This window comes from Megalobrama amblycephala, unplaced genomic scaffold (genome assembly GCF_018812025.1).
Source record: "Megalobrama amblycephala isolate DHTTF-2021 unplaced genomic scaffold, ASM1881202v1 scaffold253, whole genome shotgun sequence".
NCBI classification, from domain to species: domain Eukaryota; kingdom Metazoa; phylum Chordata; class Actinopteri; order Cypriniformes; family Xenocyprididae; genus Megalobrama; species Megalobrama amblycephala.
In genome coordinates this window covers 205,038-229,932 of record NW_025953340.1, presented here as the reverse complement: position 1 = coordinate 229,932, position 24,895 = coordinate 205,038, and the positions used below count along the sequence as shown (strand labels likewise).

Below are 24,895 nucleotides of genomic sequence, written 5' to 3'. Positions count from 1 at the left end.
TTTCTTTAAACTATATTATACTAGCACACGTACGTCGTGCAGACATCTGTGCGACGTCGTCATTTTCGTCTGGAAGACGTATATTTTAGAGCGTTTGCTCATCTGCAATACGTCGCCGAGACGTCCCTTCCAGCTGTTAGAACGACGTCTAGGCGATGTCTATAAGACGTTAATAATTTAGAACGTCGGCAATCCGCTCTTTTACAGACGTTTATCAGATGTTTATACGTCTGCAAGACATCTGATTTATGTAGCCCAGACATCGTTTTAAGATATGATTCCTCCCATTAATAAAATTAACCCCCATAAAATCCAGCCACATCTTCACATGATTAAATAACCACAATAAAACACGCATTTGTTGATGGTTTTAAAAATATTTATTAGGCAAAAACGTATTTCTAATTCATTATATTGATTACAACTTTTAATTAATTATAAAAATCTATATTAACATAACGCCATATTCAAACAAAACAACAAACAATTAAATAAATTAAGATTAAAATTAAAAAATATATATTAACATAACGCCATATTCAAACAAAACAATTAAATAAATTAAGATTAAAATTAAATAAACAATTACACCCTCCCTGGGGCCAAGTGGAGGAAATCTTTGATATATTTCTCCGCCTCTGCTTCCGTTGGTGACGGCAGGACGGGATTCCTCATGGCTGAAGCTGCATGTAAAAAAAACAAACAAACAAACAAAAACACTTTATTTTTAAAACGAATTAATTTTTCTTGAAGACAGCCTATCAGCGAGTTTTCTTCCTGCGCGAGTCTACGCTGATGCTGCGTGGAGAAGACACGTGTCCTGACGAGTTGTGAGGGAAAATGTTCTTAGGGTAAGTATAAAACAAATAACGTTATATTTTAATACTAATTATGTGTGGTGTCTGTGATCGATTATACAATAACCTTGAAATGACGTTATGTTGATTAGGTTGATCATGATAATCACCTTAGTTAGCTACTAACGAGCGAGTTGTGCCCGTTTCTGTGATTGGGCAACTGATCGGTTAACCCAAGGTTCGTTAAACAAAGCCATTATATTTGCTAACTATTTTTTAAAATGGCACTTTTCTGTTAGTTTTACCACATGTTTGATTATGTTTGACTCATGAACATGTTAGCCAAGTACTTATTTAATTTAACGCTGTAACTTCCCGCCATTGGATCTAATGCATGTAACGTTACAACTTTTGAACTTACCGGTTAGTAGAGACCCGATATTCGATTTTCTTATCCCCCGCTTGTCTCCTCTCCCACACCAGTTAAGTTGGCGGGCGACGTTGGTGCTGAACACCTTGGAGCAGATTCTCCAGACGGTCTTCTTCATATTTGGCCCGCCGCTGATGGATAATCTGTTCACCTTCAACAGGTACATTAAAATACGTTTTAGCAAAGAAATGGACCTCTTCTGTACTATACTAAACACTAGTACCTGTCAAATGTTTGGAATTAATCTTTTGTAATGTTTTTGAAAGTCTGTTCATGTTCACCGATTGCATTGATTTGATACAAAATTTAATCCAACAGTAAACATTTTTTGTTATATTCATATGAACTGTTTTCTATTTTGAAAAGCAATTCTTGCTTTACAAAGCTGAATTTTCAGCAGCACATGATCCTTCAGAAATCAGTCTAATATGCTGATTTTCTGCTCAAGAAACATTTCTGATTATTATTAATGTTTAAAGTTGTGCTGCTTCATAGTTTTGTGGAAACTGTGATAAACTACCTTTCAAAAGTTTAGGGCAGGGATGGGCAAACTTGGTCCTGGAGGGCCACTGTCCTACAGAGTTTAGCTCAAACCCCAATTAAACACCTGAACCAGCCCATCAAGGTCTAATTAGGCATGCAAGAAACTTTGAGGCAGGTGTGTTGAGGCAAGCTGGAGCTAAACTTTGCAGGACAGTGGCCCTCCAGGACCGAGTTTGGAGACCCCTGGTTTAGGGTGAGTAAAAATTTTAATAAGCAAAATCAAAAATGACAAACACATTTAGAAGATATACATTTCAGAAGATTTACATTTCAAATAAATGCTGTTAATTTGAACTTTGTTCATCAAAGAATCCTAAAAAAATCACTGTTTTCTCAAACATGAAGTGGAAAAAACTATTTTAATGTGGATAATAAGAACCATCATCAATAATTGACCACCAATAGTAATTGCTAATATCCAAGCATAAAAATGACTTATGAGAATGTCATGTGACACTGAAGACTGGAGTAATGATGGTGAAAATCAAGCTTTGATCAGAATAAATGAAATTTACAATATATTCAAACAGAAAAATCATTTAAAAAAGTAATAATATTTAAAGGAACACTTTTTTTGAAAAAAGGCTCATTTTCCAACTCCCCTAAACTTACCGTTTTCAAACCAATTCAGTCGATCTCCGGGTCTGGCGGTACCACTTTTAGCATAGTTCATTGAATCTGATTAGACCGTTAGCATCTCGCTCAAAAATGACCAAAGAGTTTCGATATTTTTCCTATTTAAAACTTGACACTTCTGTAGTTATATCGTGTATTAAGACTGACGGAAAATGAAAAGCTATGATTTTCTAGGCCGATATAGCTAGGAACTATACTCTCATTCTGGCGTAATAATCAAGGAACTTTGCTGCCGTACTGTTGGTGCAGCAGGAGCGATGATATTACGCAGCGCCTCTCACAAATGTCTCCCTGGTTGCAAGGCACGCTCCCTGTGCAAATGGGGTCACAGCTGCTGCGTAATATCATGAAATGGATTTGAAAATGGTAAAACTCAACTGTTTAACTCTAGGAGAGTTGGAAAATGAGCCTATTTTCAAAAAAAGTGGAGTGTTCCTTTAACTGTTAAAGGGTTAGTTCACCCAAAAATGAAAATTCTGTCATTACTCAACCTCATGTCGTTCCAAACTCGTAAGACCTTCATTCATCTTCAGAACACAAATTAAGATATTTTAGTTGAAATCCGATAGCTCAGTGAGACCTCCATAGGGAGCAATGACATTTCCTCTCTCAAGATCCATTAATGTACTAAAAACATATTTAAATCAGTTCATGTGAGTACAGTGATTCAATATTAATTTTATAAAGCCACGAGAATATTTTTGGTGCACCAAAAAAAACCAAAATAATGACTTATTTAGTGATGGTCGATTTCAAAACACTGCTTCAGGAAGATTCGGAGCACAAATGAATCAGAGTATTGAATCAGCTGTTCGGAGCGCCAAAGTCACGTGATTTCAGCAGTTTGGCGGTTTGACACGCGATCCGAATCATGATTCGACACACTTATTCATTATGCTCCAATGCTTCCTGAAGCAGTGTTTTGAAATCGGCCATCACTATATAAGTCGCTATTTTGTTTTGTATTTTTGGCGCACCAAAAATATTCTCGTCGCTTTATAATATTAATATTGAACCACTGTACTCACATGAACTGATTTAAATATGTTTTTAGTACATTAAAGGGTTAGTTCACCCAAAAATGAAAATGATGTCATTAATGAATCACCCTCGTTCCAAACCCGTAAGACCTCCGTTCATCTTCAGAACACGGTTTAAGATATTTTAGATTTAGTCCGAGAGCTTTCTGTCCCTCCATTGAAAGTGTATGTACGGTAGACTGTCCATGTCCAGAAAGGTAATAAAAACATCATCAAAGTAGTCCATGTGACATCAGTAGGTTAGTTAGAAGTTTTTGAAGCATCGAAAATACATTTTGGTCCAAAAATAACAAAAACTACGACTTTATTCAGCATTGTATTCTCTTCCGGGTCTGTTGTCAATCCGGGTTCACGACTCCGCAGTGCACTGCTGATGTAAGACGCTGCTGACGTGTTATCTGGTGCGCCAGAGTTTTGTTTACAGTATGAGGGAGACGCACGCTGTATTCAAGCTATTTTTTAAAATTGTGCATAAGTGTGCATGTCGCGGATGTCCTAATCGCCAAAAACAACGACGTAAAAGTGCATTACCAACGCCGACAGATGAAAGGATTCAGTGGAATCAATTCAGTGGAATCAATTCAGTGGAAAGGATTCCGGAAGAGAATACAATGCTGAATAAAGTCGTAGTTTTTGTTGTTTTTGGACCAAAATGTATTTTCAATGCTTCAAAAACTTCTAACTAACCCACTGATGTCACATGGACTACTTTGATGATGTTTTTGTTACGTTTCTGGACATGGACAGTATACCGTACAAACACTTTCAATGGAGGGACAGAAAGCTCTCGGACTAAATCTAAAATATCTTAAACTGTGTTCTGAAGATGAAAGGAGGTCTTACGGGTTTGGAACGACATGAGGGTGAGTCATTAATGACATAATTTTCATTTTTGGGTGAACTAACCCTTTAATGGATCTTGAGAGAGGAAGTGTCATTGCTGGCTATGAAGGCCTCACTGAGCCATTGGATTTCAACTAAAATATCTTTATTTGTGTTCCGAAGATTAACAAAGGTCTTACAGGTGTGGAACGACATGAGGGAGAGTAATCAATGACTAACCCTTTAATGTTTTCAATCTTCATTTCAAACTTTTGGCAAGTAGCATATAAACATACACACTACATTTCATTAGTAATTGTAGGTTGACAATTCCATTTCTTACCATTCTCTGCATAAAACCTCTGTCTGACAGACTTTGCTCCAGTCGGTCTAGATCCTCAGTGGATGCAAGAGGAAAGATTCCATCTTCCTCCTCATTTTGCTCTGCCACTGGGGGTAAAAAGCGCCTGTTTCCCACTAGAGACTGGACCAGTGAAGTCAGGTGGTTTATCTTCATGTCCATTTTCTCTAGTGTTTCTAGAATGGCCCTTTCTACAGCTGCAGTACAGAAGAACATTTAATTTGGCATGTAGTTTTGATTAATAAAATAATGCATTTTACAATTTTTTTTATTTATTTTTTTAACTTGATAAATAACTTACATGTACATTGATTTGGAACCAGACGCAAGACTGGATTTTCCTGTCTCACGCCAGAAGTACCTGTCAGTAAAAATTTACTGTGAGGTTTTCAATGTTTTGTGACAATGTTTTCATTGTCATGTGTGCTTCTGACTTGGTGGATGTTACCAAGAACATGTCTGGGTTACATTAAACTCTAAATAATATGACATTTTCATGAAGTGACCCCCACTCATATAATTTTGTTTGTTTGTTTTTTTGAGTTTCACTCTTTTACCTGGTTTGGTTAAAGGGTTAGTTCACCCAAAAATGAAAATCATGTCCTCAATTACTCACCCTCACAACGTCCAAACCCGTAAGACCTTTGTTCATCTTCAGAACACAAATTAAGATATTTTTGATGAAATCCGAGGGCTGTCAGTTCCTTCATACTGCCTTTGCAATGAACACTTTGACTCTTTAGAAAGTTTATAAAGAGATCAGAAAACTAATCCATATGAATTTAGCAGTTCAGTCCAAATTTTCTGAAGACTCGATTGCTTTATATGATGAACAGATTCAATTTAGGTTTTTACTTGCATGTAAACCTTGACCATTGATCTTACCAGTGCTGATGCCGCTCTCTCTCCTATTGCGGTCTTTGATTCTGAAATTAGCTTGCTGATGATCAATAAAATGCAGCTCATATCTGTTTCTTTCATTGACGTATAATCCATTAAATTTGCATATAGCATGGGAATTGAAGATCGGATTTATATCCGTTTTGCGGTGACACATTTATGTGGCCATGTGTAAATGAAATCGTCCGGTCTGTAAAAAAGCATGAAGTAACCAGATGTAAACAGGCCTTTTATCGTTCTGAAGAGTTAAAGTGTCAGATGCAAAGACAGTCAGTGGAGGAACTGACATCTCTCAGATTTTATCAAAAATTTCTTACTTTGTGTTCTGAAACGAAGGTCTTACTGGTGTGGAACAACATGAGGGTGAGTACTTAATGACAAATCTCATTTTGGGGTGAACTAACCCTTTAAGAGACATACTGGAGCTGAAAATGGGGGAGTTGGAAAGTAAAAACCATCAGCCTCAGCTTATTTAAGTTTTCATGATGGCTTAAAACAATATATGTACAAAAATACTTTGTAGGTAACATACTCTGTTCTCTTCCTTGGTGGCCACCTGAGGGTCTCAGGACAGAAAAGGTGTGCTCTATGGATTGAACAGATGTAATTATAAGTATTAGATTGTTTAAATGTTGTGAATGTGTTTGATTTCCTCAGGCCTAATTAATGCTCTTGTACCTTGTGTGTTAAGTGGATCAACACCATAGCCGGCTCCGTGATGGTCTGGCTGAGAGATGCCCAGTGTCGCTGAGAAAGGTGGAGCAGGTAAGATTTGCTTGTTACCAACACAAGTTAACAAACACTAATATTTTAACAGAAAAGCATAACACAGATTTTGGTTCACTTCTTATAATAACAGTATGGTTAATTTATTCATTATTACACTGGCATTACCAACAATCTCCAGTCAGTAAATCAGGGTTTTTCTGAGTACATTAAGGACTCTAATGTAGTTTTTACACTGGGGATGTGTTGTAGTCCATATTTGAGTGTGATTTATTCCTGGCACCCCCTGCAGCTTTGGTCTGGTCTAGGGTACGGTACGTACCGCGATACTCTCATGGTGTACCGAACGTACCCCTGTCCATTCTCAAAATTCAAACAAAAATGTCCATTTTTACACTCCTTGATGTGGCATGACAGATCTCTGTACAGGTGCCTCATTTCAAGAGGCAGCGCAAAGTGTGAGAACGTGATCATCTTTTCCTCTTTAAAGGGTTACTTCACCCAAAAATGAAATTTACACCTGTAAGTCCTTTGTTCATCTTCGCAACACAAATTAAGATATTTTTGATGAAATCTGGGGGTTTCTGTAGTAGGGATGGGCATTTCAAGCAAAAATAATATTCGATGATCGCTGGGAATTATTCAAATATTATTCGAAAATCGCACCCCTCCCCTGCATACACACATGCATGTAGGCCTACTATAATACACTACACACAGAGGGAGGGAGAGAGAGAGAGACAGTTCGCACTTTCATTTGGGGAATAGGCTGTCTTAACCCAAGCCATATAATGATTAACTAATGACTAAACGCGTTATAACAGAACAGGCCTTGTGAACAGCCTGAATCACACACTTGTGTGAACATTGATTTTAACGTCTCTGTTACATGCCATGCTAGTCATGCCACGCGCCACCCTCTGTTTACATGAATGTGTCACCATTGAAAACGAGGATTTTTTAAAGATGAAAATCGCACAACCTGTTCGATATTCTATAATTAAATCAACGAATTGAATATTCAAAAATTGTGAGACATCCCTATTCTGTAGTCAATATGACTACAGTGGTTCAACCTTAAGGGACAAGAATACCTTTTGTGCGCAAAACCAAAACAAAAAGTGACTTTAACAATTTGAACTGTTGTCATACAGAGTTGATGTAGTGCAGTCTTCCATGTTTATGTCCGAACACCAGCTCAGTATTGGCCGAATCCTGTGTCAGCATCACACGCATCCATCGTTGTGCTCACGTGCACAGCTTCAGCCAGTACTGTTTTTATTTTCGTTTTGCGCACAAAGTATTCGCATCGCTTCATAACATTAAGGTTGAACCACTGTAGTCAGGTTGACTATTTTAACTATGTCTTGACTACCTTGACTACAGACATCAAAAGGTGCAATGATGTTGCTGCCTATGTGTGGTTCAGAAACCATTGGATTTCATCAACAATATCTTAATTTGTGTTCTGAAGATGAACAAAGGTCTTATGGGTTTCGGCTGACATGAGGGTGAATACTTGATGACAGAAACTTCATTTTTGGGTGAACTAACCCTTTAATAAATCATTGTGAATTCATTGAGTTTAGTTGCTGTTTTCAGCTCACATTCTGACAATCAAGCATCTGAGGCAGCGTTCGTGACACGTTGTATTAGTTGTTATATTTGATTATTAAATAAGTGATTTAATAAATGATCAATCACATCACCTCATTTTACAATCCTATTAGCCCTTTATTTAGATTAAAAAGCTGCATGTGCACTCCCTGTCATGCTGTTGGCTATATGCCACTGCAGTAAACGCATATCACAGTATTAAGGCTAATGATTAATCGATCAATTAATCGATCAATTCATTTAAACGACGATCAGTCATGGGTATTTGTGTAAATTGACATCCCTAATTACGACTTACAGTGCATCCAGAAAGTATTCACAGCGCTTCACTTTTTCCACATTTTGTGTTACAGCCTTATTCCAAAAGTGATTAAATTAATTATTTTCCTCAATTGTACAAACAATACCCCACCATGACAATGTGAAAGAAGTTTGTTTGAAATCTTTGCAAATATATTAAAAATTAAAAATTAAAAATCTCTGTACCTTGTGTGTTAGGTGGATCAACACCATAGCCGGCTCCGTGATGGTCTGCCTGAGGGATGCCCAGTGTCGCTGAGAAAGGTGGAGAAGGTAAGATTTGCTTATCAACACAAGTAAACACACAGAAAAATGTGTTGCTAATTGAAATTTTAGAAAAGAATAAAACCAAAGAATTACATGAATTACAACAAGAGATCCACCGATGTATCAGCCAATACAAGCAATTATTTCTGTTATCAGCTGATTGTTTAGAAACTGCTGATATTCAGGACAGTTTATATGTTCTCAATCAAAACGGGCAGGAAAAAAGTGTTTAGACGGCAAATCTTGCTGTGTGTGTGAAGAAAATCAAAATTAACACAACAAACGCATTAACAGTTAAAAATAGGGGTGTAACGATACATCGTTATATCGCGATATAAAACGCAATGATATGTATCGATGATATGATTCGATATGATTCGTGATATAGGCCCGGTTTCACAGACAGGGCTTAGGCTAAGCCAGGATTAGGCCTTAGTTATATATCTTATAACTTACATCCTAGTTCAATTAGGATATTTAAGTAGCTTTTATAAATGTACACTAGAAAAAAAACATTACTGGTGTGCATCTCCTTAGCTGTTATAAATTCACTGAAAACCACAGCTTCTTGGGGCTTATTGCTTTATTACAACTCTGTAATAGTGATCAAATGTAACTTACTCTGTGTTCTTCCTTGGTGGTCCCCTGAGGGTCTCAGGACAGAAAAGGTGTGCTCTATGGATTGAAAAGATCATCTAATATTATGCTGTTTAAAATTCTGTAAAGTGCTCTAAATAGCTTCTCTCCTCCTCCTTATTGTAATTAATGCTCTTGTACCTTGTGTGTTAGGTGGATGAACACTCCAGCCGGCTCCGTGATGGTCTGCCTGAGAGATGCCTACAGTCGCTGAGAAAATTGGAGTGGGTAAGTTGCACTTGTTACATTTGCAAATTAACAGTACATTGCAATTGCAATTTGAACTGTGTTTTTTTTTTTTTTTTTTTTTTTTTTTTTCATTAACTTGATTCTATTTGGGTGAGGGGTGTAAAATTTACTTAAGTGAATTTATGTGCATTTATCTTACTCTGCGTTCTTCCAAGGTGGTCCCCTGAGGGTCTCATGACAGAAAAGGTGTGGTCTATGGTTTGAACGCAAAATATTATGTTATTTAGTTTTAGATTGTTTAAATGCTGTGAATGTGTTTCTGATTTCTTCATCCCTGATTGTGCTCTTGTACCTTGTGTGTTAGGTGGATCAACACTCCAACCGTCTCCTTGATGGTCTGGCTGAGAAACACGCACTGGAGCTGCAAAAGATGGAGTGTGTAAGTTGCACATGTAATTGTGAGGTTACTGTTCCTCCATCAATAGGGCATTTCCCCATAACTTACACACGTTAAAGATGATAAACATAATTGTAAAAGTAATGCATATGAAGTTTCTCTATGTATTGATAGCCTCCACTCCAATATTACTGTTACGCAAGACTTGATAGAGAACTCTGTATTTGCACGTTGTCTGAAATAAGTGTGTGCACGCTCTCACGGCACGCGCAAGTTTTCTTTTGCGTCTTGCTCTTGAATATTTAAATTAGCCAGGCTTAAATGAGTTTAGTTTAAACACACAGATAGCAATGTGTGCTGTTCAGGTCTCACCTGCACTCACATCAACACCCGGGTGATAACAGTGTAAATGACTGGACATTAGAGCATACAGCACTAGCATTGAACAAAGTTTACACTGAGTGACTGTTTTGTCCACGCTTTCTGATTATCGTTGTAACATTTTTAGAAGCCAGAATGCGCATCCATCGACTGAAATATACATTATCTGAACTCTGTCCGTCTTCCACGTTGCTATTTTAAACAAACCATATTAGCCTATAGATGGGTCGTTTTTCGAGATGGACCGGGGTGCAAGTGTGTGCCGAACTGTAAGTGGAGAACGGTACTTTTTTTCTTTTTCTTTTTTTTTACCGAGAACCGTTGCACCCCTACTGTGTTCATTAAAGACATCTTAATGAAAATAGAAAATAGTTTATGGGTTAGGAATGACACAATTCACAAAACTTTCTTTGAGTCAAATAACCCATTATTTGGATCACATGTTGGACTTCATTTGAGCATTCCCACCAGCCAGATACAACTAATAATTTACCTTGAAAGCTGGGGAGACTCTCACACCAGGTCTGCTGTTGGTCTTCCATATCACTTTGTTGCTGATTAACAAATGCTGTTGACAGTCGGGGGGTCATTAGTGATGTTCATTTTGATAGCTACAGTTCTGCAGCTGTATGTTTCAACAGTTACTTAATTCAGCGGTTCTTAATTCTTTTCCTGCACAGGAAATCTGTTAAGGTTTTGATAGATTTTATGTTGGTCTCAGCATTGAAAGTATGTGGACTGAGGCTCCTTTTTTTTTTCCTCTGTCAAAGTTGTATACTATGTCTTAACATATTGTTTTCTATGTACCAGAACCATTTCCATATAAGGCTCTACTAGGAGTGAATGTGAAACAGGGAATGGTCCCTGCTTAGGAGAATGTCCTTGGGATGCTAAGGGACCTCATGGGTACCTGATCAATAGATGACCATATTTAGACTTGTTTTTCTATATGTATCACATTCCTATAACATGATCTATATGATGTATTCTCTTTCTCATTGGCTGAAACTATACTATACCCCTTGTACTCTTTCTATATATTCTCTCTTTTCTTATCAATAAAATGAGACCATATTCTCCCTCAGCGCTGAGTGATTGCTCATTCAATTGCCAAATAAGAGGTCTGGGATGAGGCACGAATTAGGAGCAAAAACCTAACAATTTGGGGGCTCGTCGGGATTTCTCCAGACAGGTAAGAAATAAAATGCTTAAGTGCATCTTACTGTCTGTTGAGAAATTGATCCTTGTATTTTTGTGCCGCACTTTTTTCATATTTGTTAAAAGTGGATATCCTCGTATTTAGATAAATGCGGGAAGAGTGAAAGAGGATTGATCACCCTTTCATTTTTTGGTGTTATCCTCACGGATTATATACGTGGGAAGGGAATAGATGAGTTTGAGTTGAGAATTTTTCTCTCTCTCTTAGTCCATTTCATGATGATATCCTCAGGTTCTTGTTGGCAGTTGAATGAATAATACTGAATTTAAAAACTTTTCTTTTTGCCAAAAATACTAAAAGGTTAATATAAAGCTGCAGACTTTAATTTGTATTTTGTTTGGCCATTTTCTGAAATTGTAAGGCTTTTCTTTAAGCAAAGGAGAGATCTTTGTTGGCTGTTTTAAATGGGTGAAACGATTAGTCGACCGTTGATGGGGGAAACCCCGAGGGATTTCATGAATCGCAATAATAAAGCGTTTTTTACTGAACCCTATCTCTCTAATCTCGCGGGATGGTCAGAAGGGAAAATACATTTAGATCCGTTTCCCCGCGATGGTTCTTTTAAAGATGAAGATATGCGTGCTGCAAAAGATATGATCTTTGGTTCTTGGGGTGACCCAGGATGGCCAACTGATTATATGAAAGATGCGTATAAAGTTTGGATGAAGATGAAAACTTATTGGGATAAGGGTCCAGAGTTGAAAAAACAAGACAGCTCTCTCTCTCAGTCTCAGCTGAAACCTGATGCGTCTCTTCCTCCATATGAATGCGTTGTTTCTGCTGAAATTCCAAAGCCCTTGACCAATCGATTGTATCCGCAGTTGCCGTCCACAACTGAAGTTTTTCCGTTTGTACAGCTTCCAGATGGTTACAAAATTACTCCTCTGAGTGTTACGGAGGCAGTGGCTATTTGCAAAGATCTGCCTGATCCGGCTAAGTCACCACATCAATTTGTGGCAGTGCTGCAACGGTTAACTGCCTACAGTCAATTGACGGGACGAGATTATCGTTTTATTTTGACTAAAACACTGCCTGCGGAAATCACAGAGGAGGAAATGATTGAAGAAGTTTATTACTTAAACCCCATCTACGATACACCGCCTGTTCGTCGTGTTGTATCTCAGAAAGCTGGAGATTCGAAGCCCCTTGATTTGTCTAAACCTTCACGAGTGCTTCTAATTACTGATTCGGAGGATGAAGAAGAGGAATATGATTGGATTTGGGCCAGCTCAGGTAAACTTAAAGATTTTTTCAAACAATTGACTGCCTTTTTGTTAAAAGTGTCTTCTGCTAAACAAGACATCTCGCATGCAGCCAATACCAAACAGAGAACTGGTGAAAGCCCTGTTGCATTCTTTAACAGATTTAAACATGCATGGGTTGAGGAATCTGCGATTCCTATTGAACAAAATTGTCCATTGTTCTTAAATACGTTCCTAAATAATATGAACAAAGACACTGCGCAGTTAATTCGTATAACAACTCCGAATATTACTACCATTTCTGTTGATGAATTGGGACGACGCTTGCGTGAGCTTTCCTCTGCTGGAGCTTTTGATGTCTCCAGGGGCAAAACTCCTGCAATGCTTCAAGTGAATGCTGCTGTGAATCCTCGTCCACAACAATTTGGAAATGTGAGACGCTGTTTTTATTGTGGCAAGCCAGGACATCTGGAACGTGACTGTAGAAAAAAGGCTTGGGATTTGAGGCAGAGGTCAGAAAAGCAGAAGAAGAAGGGCTCTGGTGGTGGCTTGAAGCAAAAGCCCCCACTTGCGCTCCCTTCTGCAAAGACTGACAGACAAAATCCAGTGTATCCAATTTCCTGGCAACAATGACTGAGTTCGACTGAGCCCTCTTCTGATAATTTTTCATTGATTTCTTTGAGTTATCCGAATGTGTCAACTGTTTTGCCATTTATTGAATTAAATGTTGACCATAAACCCTATGTTTTTCTCATAGATACGGGGGCGTCGATGTCATCGTTATCCTCTCTTGTCTATGAGGGCTCGATTACAGGAAAACATGTAAACTCTGTGGGAATCAATGGTGTACCTGTGAGATGTGAAATGACACCAACATTTCCAGTTACTTCTAATGATATCCCATCATTGTTTAAAATGCATGCTTTTGCGATAATACCGAGTTCACCATTTTCTCTTCTGGGACGCGATCTCTTACATAAATTAGGTATTCAACTTAATTTTAATGCTGACTCTCTACAACTTATTTTTCCTGCAGCCTTTTCTCTCACTGTTGATACAGGAAATGCTCTCCTTGAGGATGATTCTGCAACTGAGCTCAAACAGGAAATTGAGGGCGTCAACCCCAAGTTGTGGGCAGCCCATAAGGATGACGCAGGATTCATTGATGTCCAGCCCTATGTTGCTAAACTAATAACAGACAAGCCTGTGTATCAGAAACAGTACCCCCTCTCAAAAGAAAAGGTGGAGGGTATTCTTCCTGTTATTGATAAATTACTGGCTCAAGGCATCCTGGTGCACACTCATTCACCTTATAATACACCAATTAATCCAATTAAGAAAGCAAATGGTTCTTCGCGTTTAACTCAAGATTTGAGAAAAGTTAATGAGTTGGTAACACCATTGTCTCCTATTGTACCTGATGTGCAAACTATAATTAATTCTATTCCTTCTGAACATTCATTTTTTACAGTTCTGGATATTTCCAGTGCTTTCTTCAGCATTCCTGTTGATCGCCAAACACAGCCATTGTTTGCTTTTACCTTGGAAAATTCACAATTAACGTGGACAAGACTCCCACAAGGGTTCAGGGATTCTCTGGCTGTTTTCTCTGCTGTAGTGCACGCAACGCTGAAAAATGCCAAACTTCCTCCAAACACCTGTCTGCTTTAATATGCAGATGACATCCTCATCACAGGAGCAACTGAGGACATGTGTGCTGCTGCCTCTAAAATTGTCTGCAATATTTTGGCAGAGGCTGGTTTCAAAGCATCAAGAGAGAAACTACAGTGGGTACAGAGGAGGGTCGAGTACCTTGGACATGAACTGTCACAGGGCAAAGTGCAATTGTCTGCTGACAGAGTGAAAGCTATTGCTACTTTCAAGCACCCATCGACACGGAAGCAGATGCAAAGCTTCCTGGGACTGGTTAATTATTGCCGAATATGGGTGCCCAACTGTTCCATGTATGATAAAATCCTACGAACTGCTACTCTGGGGGACGCAGAGGACATTACATGGACAGCTGAGATGGATCAAGCATTCAGACATTTGAAATCCTCCCTCATGAAACCTCCTGCACTCGGCCTCCTAAATTACTCTCAAGACTTTCACTTATACGTGCATGAAAGTGGGGGTACAGCTGCCGCAATCCTAGCCCAGGAACATGGGGGTACTTTTCGTCCCATAGCTCATTTGTCTAAAACTCTTGATTCAGTAGCCAGGGGACTTCCTGCTTGTTTGCGTGCAGTGGCTGCCACGGCGATCATGGTGCAAGATGCTGAAAAATTGTGTTATCACATAAATTGATAGTGCATACCTCTCATCAGGTAGGAGTCATTATGAGTAATATTTCTACTCAACATATGACTGCTCAACGCCGCTCTGGCTATGAGGCTATATTATTAGCTACTGCTAATTTGATTTTGAAGCCAACTTCTGTTATTCATGGCCCTACTGTACATTTGCACAGGTTGCTGACGCAAGGTGAATTTGAGAGTGATGACCACGAGTGCCTGGACAGAATCCAGATTTCGACTGCCTGCAGGCCAGATGTTTCTACATCTGTCCTGGAGGAGGGGAAGAATTGGTATATTGATGGATCCTGTTTCAAGCCAAATGATAATGTATACTTGTGTGGGTATGCTATTGTTGAATTACCTGATCGTGTAATTGAGGCATACTCTTTGCCATACAAGTCAGCGCAAGTTGCAGAATTAATTGCTTTAACGAGAGCTTGTCAATTGGCAAAAGATCAGTGTGTTAATATATACACTGATTCTAAATATGCGTATAGCATAGTACATGATTTTGCTAAATTGTGGGAAGAAAGAAATTTTAAAACCTCAGATGGAAAGCCAATTGCTCACCATAGTATTGTAGCGGAGCTCATTAATGCAGCACAACAACCATCAAAACTCGCTGTTATAAAAGTAGCAGGACATACGTCAGGAGAAACAGATGAAGCCAAAGGAAATAGATTTGTAGATGAAGTAGCGAAATGGGCTGCTAAAGAAGTAATGTTAAGTCCACATGTAAGCGAAAGGGGCACAGATGTGCCTATGATGAATTCATTATTGACTAATGATTTGGACATTAAAATATTACAAGCTAACCCTACGCAAGCTGATTTGACTTACTGGTCAGACAATGAAGTAAAACCAGATCAAGTTGGAATCTTGAGAGACAAACAGGGTAGACTTGCATTACCTGCATCTGCGATTGTTATGCTATGTAGACATTATCATGGTGTATCACATGTGTCAAAAAAGAAAGTGATACAAATGTTGAATCGATCTTATTGCATAGCAAATATTCAAAGAAATACTCTGTTGATATTGGATGCTTGTCTGGTGTGTGCTCAAACTAACAAGCACAAGGCAACTAAACATGACGCTTTACCACATCCTGAGCTACCATTCCAACACTTGCAAATTGATTTTACGCATATGCCTCCTTGCGGAAATAATAAATATTTGCTTGTGATTGTTGACAGATTTTCTAAATGGCCTGAAGCTTTTCCGTGTGGAAAAGAAAATGCACAGACGGTAGTTAAAGTTCTGGCTAAGGACATTATACCGCGTTTTGGTATACCAATGGTTATCGATAGTGATAATGGAACACCGTTCACTTCCAAAGTCACGCAGTTGTTAGCCAAAGAGCTTAATATTACCTGGAGATTACATATACCATTTCATGCTCCATCTAGTGGACAAGTTGAGAACATGAATAGGGTTATCAAAGATCGTCTTAATAAAGCGTGTCTTGATACAGGCAGAAATTGGGTTGATCTGCTGCCTGCCGTATTGACAGAAATTAGAATGTCACCATCAGCAACAACAAAGATGTCTCCGTTTGAAATCCTTATGGGTAGACCTTTCCCGACCCCATGGGTCAGAGGTCGCGCTGGCAATTTTTCCACAGGTGACACGGAGGTGATCATCACGGATTATGTGGATTCCCTAATTAAAACTTTGAATAGCATCAATGGTGATGTGTCTCTCTCTCTCCCTCTTCCTGCAGAAAAACCCACTCATCCTTTCGTTCCAGGACAACAGGTGCTGATAAAGTGTCTGAAGCCCACAAAACTGGGTGAGCCGAAATATCTGGGGCCCGCCACGGTGATTGCTGTGACGAGAACAGGAGTGCTGACTGACTTCCAGCCGCAGTGGATCCATGCCAGTCGACTGAAAGCAGCTCCATCCCAGGGGAACGTTCTGGTCAATGAGGAGAAGGAAGCCAGTGAGCCAAGGAAAGATCCGAAGGAAGGTGAACCAAGACGTTCAACGAGGAGAAGAAGAAAGAGATTGCTAGAGATCTAAAACCAGCAATAATTATCATTGAAGCTCTCTAGCCATGATTGCTAAATTGACATTTTACCTGGTTGTGCTGACAAATGTGTTTATTCACATACAAGCTGCTGTTAGCACTGGTAATGAAACTTGGGTACATTATGAAGAAGAACCACATGCCTTCGCAGCTAACATGTGGTGGAGATTAGCCAACTACACTGCCAAATCTGAAGGAAAAACAGGTGACTGTTATGTTTGCACCAAAATGCCACATAGTGCTTCTGGACCACATGTAGAGGTTAAATCACCAAGAACAGAAGAAGAATTAGAATGCCCTATTTTTGTTAGCATTACTGGAATGATGGCTCCAAATAGAAGTGCAATACGGAGTTGTGGAAAAAGTAGAATAATGATGCTTGCAACGCAAGTACATGCTAAAGTGACAACCATTGGCTCTATTCCAGACTCACTGTTATGTATGGAAAGAGAAACTGGAACAGTGAGACTGGGGGTAATTCCTAAAAGTAAATGTAATCGAACATACCATCATTGTGAGATAGAAAATATGTCTTGTTGTATGAGTTGTATTTTGCATTATCCAAAAGCTAATATGACTGAGTGTTCTAAAAGAACACCACATCCTATATCTACTATGATTGCTTATGGATGGGCTAATCCTTTTATTCAAGATGTGTGTTCTAAATATTGTGCACTTGTGCCAGGTCAAAATTGCTACAGATATGCTCCTGCTTCACGGGGAACTAGAGCTGTAAAAGATTGGTTTTGGCTGTGTGGACATAGAGTCTACACTACTCTTCCAGAAGATTAGAGTGGAAGATGTGCTCTATTCCATGGTTATTAGACTACACAAACCTCACGTTATGACAAAACAAAAACAGAAAAAGAAACGCTCCCTCTCTAGTCGCGGTTCAACTAGTAGTTTGAGTAGAGATAATCCAGTACCAAAGCAACATCGACTCTGGACTGGTACTGAAAGATTCTTTGAAGCAGTGTTTCCAGGAATAGGTGTCTCTAGTCTTCAAATTGAAGTTGAGGTTACAAGATATGAGCTAATTTCATTTATCAATACTACAAGAGACACATTGGCTGGTGTTCAACAGGAACTCCGAGGGCTCCGTTTAACTGCCCTGCAAAACAGGCTAGTTTTAGATCAATTAACCACGGCAGGAGGAGGAGTTTGTGTTATTGTTGGTACCTCTTGTTGTACTTATATCCCTGAAAATGATGCAGATGGTCATTTAATTTCAGAGGGTTTAAAAAATATGACTAGAATTGCTCAAGAATTACAAGAACGAGAAATTACTGATAATCAAAGTGGGTTCTTAGCATGGCTCACAGGATGGCAACAAATGCTTGTATCTGCTTTGATTCCTATAGGTGTGATCCTATTAATTATGGCATTTATTATCTGTTGTATTATTCCATTTATTAGAGCTTTGATTAATCATGCCATGAACAACTTTGTATCCTCTCAATATGCTTTGATGAATAGACCTGTTAAATGTTAATAATTTTGAAGGAAAATGAAGGAAATGTTTGCTGAAGAATGTTATGATTTTGAAAGTAAAGAAAGTGATTATATTTGGATATGAGAAAAGTAATGCTGAGACTTGGGTGTGGCAATTTTATTGCCAAAAGGGGCAATTGATAGATTTTATGTTGGTCTCAGCATTGAAAGTATGTGGACTGAGGCTCCTTTTTTTTTTCCTCTGTCAAAGTTGTATACTATGTCTTAACATATGGTTTTCTATGTACCAGAACCATTTCCATATAAGGCTCTACTAGGAGTGAATGTGAAACAGGGAATGGTCCCTGCTTAGGAGAAGGTCCTTGGGATGCTAAGGGACCTCATGGGTACCTGACCAATAGATGACCATATTTAGACTTGTTTTTCTATATGTATCACATTCCTATAACATGATCTATATGATGTATTCTCTTTCTCATTGGCTGAAACTATACTATACCCCTTGTACTCTTTCTATATATTCTCTCTTTTCTTATCAATAAAATGAGACTGTATTCTCCCTCAGCGCTGAGTGATTGCTCATTCAATTGCCAAATAAGAGGTCTGGGATGAGGCACGAATTAGGAGCAAAAACCTAACCGGTTTAGTTCAATTAGGAACATTCATTCAAGGATTTGCGCAACGCCACTGCCTGATGAAACTAGAGAAGTGTGACGTAATATAACTCTATGAATAAATACAATTTAAAGGGATGTCTTATGCACTTTAATGTCCTTTGAATGGAAAATATATGCTCCCTTCGAACTGGAATCATGGTGGATCCTGTGAAATCCACTGTCGAATAGCACAAATGTCTGAAGTGATAAGAGATATACAAAATGTGACGAACAGGATTAAGAACCGCTGACATAGTTGTAGCTTTAAATAATAATTGTAGATTTGGATAGAACAATTAAAATGATTTAAGATAAGAGACACTTCAGGCTTACAGTTGCTTAAAGAGTTTACAGCTCTGCTCTGCAAAACCTGAGGTTGCACAACAAGACCTGATAAAAGGGAAATTTTGTTTTTGTATTCTGGCTGTTATGCACTTTTAATCTTACTTATTTCATACTGGGCCATTCTGTGTAAATCAACCAAATTTGAGAATTACATAGATCAATTTTTTTTTGTTGAAGAAAGAAAAACAAATGGTGATGAAAGCAAAAATATTGAATGTCATGGATCATGAATTTTTTTTTTTAAATTGTCATCAACACATAAGATTTTACTAATATACTACCGATCTCTGTAAAAATAACGTTTTGAAAAAAAAATTTCATTTTGACGAACGCACGCACACACACACACACACACACACACACACACACACACAAAAAAAATCATGGATTACTCAAATATACATCCATGACATTTAATAGTTTGGCTTTCTTCATTTATGCATTTCTTTCATCAGGGGGGAAAAAAAAATAAAATTGGAGTTTAAATGTAATGTGTATTGTTATTCATAGCATTCATTTTATTACCATGTTTTACATGTTTTTACATTTATTTTCCATTACCTTTTTTCTTTGTGCGTTTTGGAATTGATGGAGGTTTTTGTGCTGGTGGAACACTTTCTTTGTCTGCAGTTTTTCTTTTTTTTAAGAGGTGGTTGTTCTGGTGCCTCATCATCCGATGAGTAGATGTGGTTGGAGCACAGTTTCTTGCTAGGAACACAAAGAAAAAAGTACAACTGCACACATTAATTGCCCCTTGTGTAATGTAGCAAATATTCATATAAATGGACTAAAAACATTTTATGCTTTATTTCTCCTTAAAGGGATAGTTCACCCAAAAATAATAATTTTCATAATTTACTGTAAGACCTTCGTTCATCTTCAGAACACAAATGAAAATATTTTTGATGACATCCAGTAACTTTCTGACCCCCCGTAGACAGCAATGCCACTACCACCTCTTTTTGGTAAACGCAGCACAAACGCAGCGGGTTCTGTGTCAAAACCATAGACTGTAAAAAAATATGGATGTAGCGTCCGTGACGTCACCCATAGAGTTCTGAACAGCAGTTTTGACGCGTAAATGAGGCTGCGGCCATCTTAGCTGCACGTCACCGCACGTCACTCCCGGATAACTGAAAATGGGCAAAGAGGCGGGGAGGTGGTTTGAGCTGATATGACTGGTTGCTGAAACCACGCCCGTCTAGCTCGATGCGACCATGTTAGCAGCAAAGGAGCTATCTATCTATCTTAGATACGATCTAAAATATTAATGAAGATAAGTTTTATCATCAGAAAGTTCTAAAGGTTTACTGTCAATCTACAGTGTTTTTTAAGATATAGATCCTCCAACACCAGTAGTGTTGGGTGTGCAAATAACAACATGGAAAATCAAATGGGACTTCATACCTTTATAATGAAATAGAGATCGCAAGATGAATCCAATCCGTGGCACTTGGGTAAAATATGAGTGTCCATTGCAAAACAAAAAAACATGTCACATTTCTTCTGAATGATCTGCTCTCTGTCATCGTTCTTCAAGAAAGGATGCAATCTGAGCAGCGTTTATGTTGTAAAACTGTATACGATCGTATCTAACAAACAAATGAGCCCGTGTCCAAAGTATATTTTTTTCAAAATAGTGCAGCAGTTTTAGTTATAATATCCAAGCAGTGCTGTCGGATTTTGATATCCTCCCGCCATTGTCATTGTAGTAAATCTCACAACCAAAACTTTCAGCCAATGCCACGATCCAACAACGTGTGTTCTGTGTCTCTTCCCCATGCATGCACATCTACACAGACACACATCAGTCTCGAATATTATGCAGCAAGCCATATTTTATAATTGTATAAAATAATCGAGCACAAATACGGCTGAGATGCCAAATTCAGCGGCAGCTGAGGTAACATGACGGCTTACAGACAGCAGCGCAATCTACCTGTCACTCAAGTGACCACGCCCTTAATTATGCAGAACTTTAAGGCTTAATATAATTTAAACGGATAAGTTATAAAAAAATTCACCCCCCTCAGAGTTGTCATGAAGGGCAAAAATAGCAGTATAGACCAAAACCACAATTTGAACCAACTTGTAAACATGTTTTTTTTCTGCTGTAAACTTGGCCAATTTAACATGGGACTCAATGAGATTCTGCTCTCTTTTGGAGCCTGTCCCTAGCGGCCAGTCGATGAATCGCAGTTTAAGTTACTTCCGTATTGGCTTCACGAGAAAAAGGGGGAGGTTGCCGCTTGGTCAAAACGCCGGCTCCTGCTTCAGCCCCACGCACATACCTGTACATCGTGGTGCTCTTGTGCATGCGTGATGGAATCTGACATGGTAGAGGAAATTGTTGAATTATTTTCAACAATTTTTGTTGTTGTTGTTTCTTGCTCAGAAAAAGGGTTCTCATCGCTTCATAAAATTGTGGTTGAACCACTATAGTCACATGGACTATTTTTAACAATGTCTTTACTACCTTTCTGGTCCTTGAGGGGGTAGTTGCGTTGATGTCTGAGCGTAGACATCAACATAATTTGTGTTCAGAGGATGAACGAAAGTCTTGCAGGTTTGAAACGACTTGAGGGTGAGTACTTGATGGCAGAAACACTTTAAAACCTGTAACAATCATACTGAAGCTGCTATTCAATTATTTAAATATTCAGTTGAACTATGGTAAAGTTGGTTGAAACGAAAGTATATGGCATTTACATGTGTTAAAACATTTCTTTGTCTTTTGTGAGGACTTACTTTGGAATCCTTTTCCCAGCAATTTCGGGTTCTGAATTTATGTCAGATGTATAGCTGGCCTTCTTCCAGTTGTTGGCTACATTTTGAAAAGATGCTGAAAAATGAAATACAGGTAAGGTTTCAGTTTTGTTTATTAAAGCTTTATGTGAGACCACATTTTACAGTATAGATAAATGATGTACAAAGATTCTGAAAAATGAAATGCAGGTATGCTGGGTAAGATCATGTTTAATTTACAGTATAATTTACTCTTACCTGACTCATGCAGGATTCTTGTTTTATGCCGGGTCCACCCCTTCTCTGGCTGTGGTGTCTCCATGATTTTAACACTCTTTAACAGCCTGTCAATGTCTTTATATGGTGGCCACCAGGAGTATCCGTCAGCATACCAGGACTTGGCAACTGGTCCAGTCGTCCCTTCTCCCTCAAACTCCACTATTAGGTAAATTATTTTTTTTTTTTATATATATAAGAGAACTGCCAGCCTGAAACCCATATTGTGTATTAACTTGGATAAATTCAACTATGTAATTCAAATGCATAAACTATGGAACAAAAAGTGCTGATAAAGAATTAATCTGTATGTAAAAGTGGAATTGCAACAAAATGATGTTGATGTGGGACAAGAAAAATTTTGTTCTCTATTTCCTCAAATTTGCAGAACTCGACGGTGGTTGAGAGATCGTCAACTAAATAAATGCCGAGTGTAGAGGATGGTAGGGGATAGTCAAAAAAAGATTCCTGATGGTTGAAGGTGCTGTAAGCTACATAAATTTCATCCCTGAATGAAATGATATTTTGCAGCTTTGCAACTTTACCGCCGATGTAAACGTGACTGTTTGCCCGGTCCAGTTTAAGAGTGTAAGGGCTTGTCCTTAACTCTTTATACTGTGTCGCTTCATGAAAGGATGCAGGTAGAGGACCAGTTGCATGCTGTTTTTTGAGCAGATATGGCCTGGTTTTGTGAGGTTTTTTGTAGCTTCTTTGCATCTCTGAGAATCTTTTTATTATTTGACTCAGAGGGCATGTTGGTTTCCTCAGAAGCCTTTTGAGTTTGTTCAGGTGATTCTCATACTTGAAAGCACTGAAGTTGTCTAGCACGCCATGCTTTTTTGCATCATCTGCAAGATGTACAAGGCAGTGTGCATTATAGGACAGGAATTGTGGCCCATACAGTTGACCGAAGTGATTGACGAAGAGAACCAGTATGTCATTGGCATAATCACAGTAATCTTCCATCAGACTGTTGTTGCACAGGATGAAGATTCCCACAAAAAGCAGCAAGAAGTTTTTGTACACCTCTGTGGTAAGGAGATCTTTCAACATAACAGGTCCGGTATACAGTAAAAACTGCCTGAACTCTGTTGCCTTCCACCTGTCAATTTCCCTCAGTGCCCTTGGTTTCCTTGCGAACTCCATGGGCACGCTTCTCTGAGCATTCACTAACCTTTCTGTTAATGTGTTTATTTGAAATCCCGACAGCCTACAAGTGAGAGGACCCATCTTCAACCACAAGTGGATAAGTCTTCTCATGATTCCGAGGCACACTAGGTGCATGTAATCGAGGAGGATGCCAGAGACCATGTCCAGGGAAGTTTGTTCAAGGGGTGACATGCCATGATGGTGATCAGAATCGGTCTTGTTTCTGAAGCTCTCATTGGTTCTTAGAGGCATGTCGCTTCTTGGAAATGTCATCCTGTTTTCCAGGTACACTCCATCCTGTGTGCATTTTTCACATCCATGATAGCCTGTGTGACCTTTGATTTGATGATGACTTCAGATGCAAAAGCCTCTAAGTGTCATCTAAAATATTCTTATAAAGTGAGCATTTTTATCAGGCTCCTGTTTTAAATAGAACTGCCATTAAAGTTAAATTACTGAACCTAAACATAGAAGCCTTGTAAAGATGCACATTTTATAAGAAAATTTCAGATGGCACTTGGAGGCTTTTGCATCTGAAGTCTACACAGACACATACATAACACGCACACAAAATTTTTAAGTTTGGGACTAGTAAGGAGGATATGAAGTTTCTTATGTTTAGAAAGGCTATGTAACTGATAAAATACAGTAAAAACAATTGTAAAAAATGTAATTTTATTTAAATATTTAAGAATGGTATGGATTCTAGTGGTGATAATCCTTTGATAAGAAATGTTAGAAACATCAGAACGATTTCTGAAGGATCATGTGACACTGAAGACCGTATAATGATGCTTAAAATTCAGCTTTGATCACAGGAATAAATTACATTTTAAAATATGTTCAAAAAGAAAAGTTTTTTTTTAATTTGTAATAAAATTGAGCCATTTTACTGTTTTACTGCATTTGATTTAATAAATGGAGTCTTGATCATATTTATACTCAACAATATAAACTAAATATCTTGCTGTATCATAAAAGTTATCTTGCTGTCTAGATGCATTTCTGTACTTTATATTCAATCTTCTTCAACTGAGAGTATTGAATAGCAAGTGTCTCGCGGGAAGTGAATTCGGATTCTCTGTTTCAGGGCATGCGATTGGCTGTTCGCTGCCGATGTCACACTTTCAAGTGCGCGCGCTCCAAGAACTCCAGTTCAAATCCCAAGTCGACGGATGGACGGAGTTTGATCGGCGTCATGGTACCAGCAAAGCATGCATGTCTTGGTTTCGTGAACTTGACTAAATCCCGTGATCTTGACTGTGTGTTGCACTGCCATCCTCGTACAGGCTCCTTTTGTGATTCACCGAAGCGCGTCTGAATTCAAGCTGGAAACGGCCTGTGCTTGGTCTGTCCCAGGGTGTCACTCAGGAAGGTAACGTTAATCATGTTTAACACGACCTGTTAGCTGTGCATGTTAACAAATAGTGGGTCTTGCATGGTCTAATGACCATCATATGTTTAGTGCTTGTGTAACTTAATC

General features: G+C 38.5%; 1 protein-coding gene across 1 annotated transcript; it reads right to left on the bottom strand.

The window, feature by feature from the left end:
- Positions 1-585: 585 nt before the first annotated feature.
- On the bottom strand, positions 586-19,432 carry LOC125261028. The gene is made up of 12 exons (XM_048179569.1): positions 19,231-19,432; positions 10,536-10,610; positions 9,617-9,685; positions 9,464-9,517; positions 9,217-9,285; positions 9,061-9,114; positions 8,359-8,427; positions 6,062-6,115; positions 4,931-4,990; positions 4,612-4,826; positions 1,219-1,378; positions 586-683 (listed from the first exon to the last, which is right to left on the bottom strand). The coding sequence occupies exons 2-12, from the start codon at positions 10,582-10,584 to the stop codon at positions 586-588; spliced, it is 951 nt and encodes a 316-aa protein (XP_048035526.1). The 5' UTR covers positions 10,585-10,610; positions 19,231-19,432.
- Positions 19,433-24,895: the final 5,463 nt, after the last annotated feature.

Excerpts from the sequence above, each read along its gene's own strand:
- LOC125261028 (XM_048179569.1), bottom strand. The coding sequence starts at position 10,584 with ATGGAAGACCAACAGCAGACCTGGTGTGAGAGTCTCCCCAGCTTTCAA. Across the intron at positions 9,286-9,463 it reads CCACCTTGGAAGAACGCAGA|CGACTGTAGGCATCTCTCAG; the intron begins GTAAGATAAATG and ends CAATTTTCTCAG. Across the intron at positions 684-1,218 it reads TATCGGGTCTCTACTAACCG|CTTCAGCCATGAGGAATCCC; the intron begins GTAAGTTCAAAA and ends TTTTACATGCAG.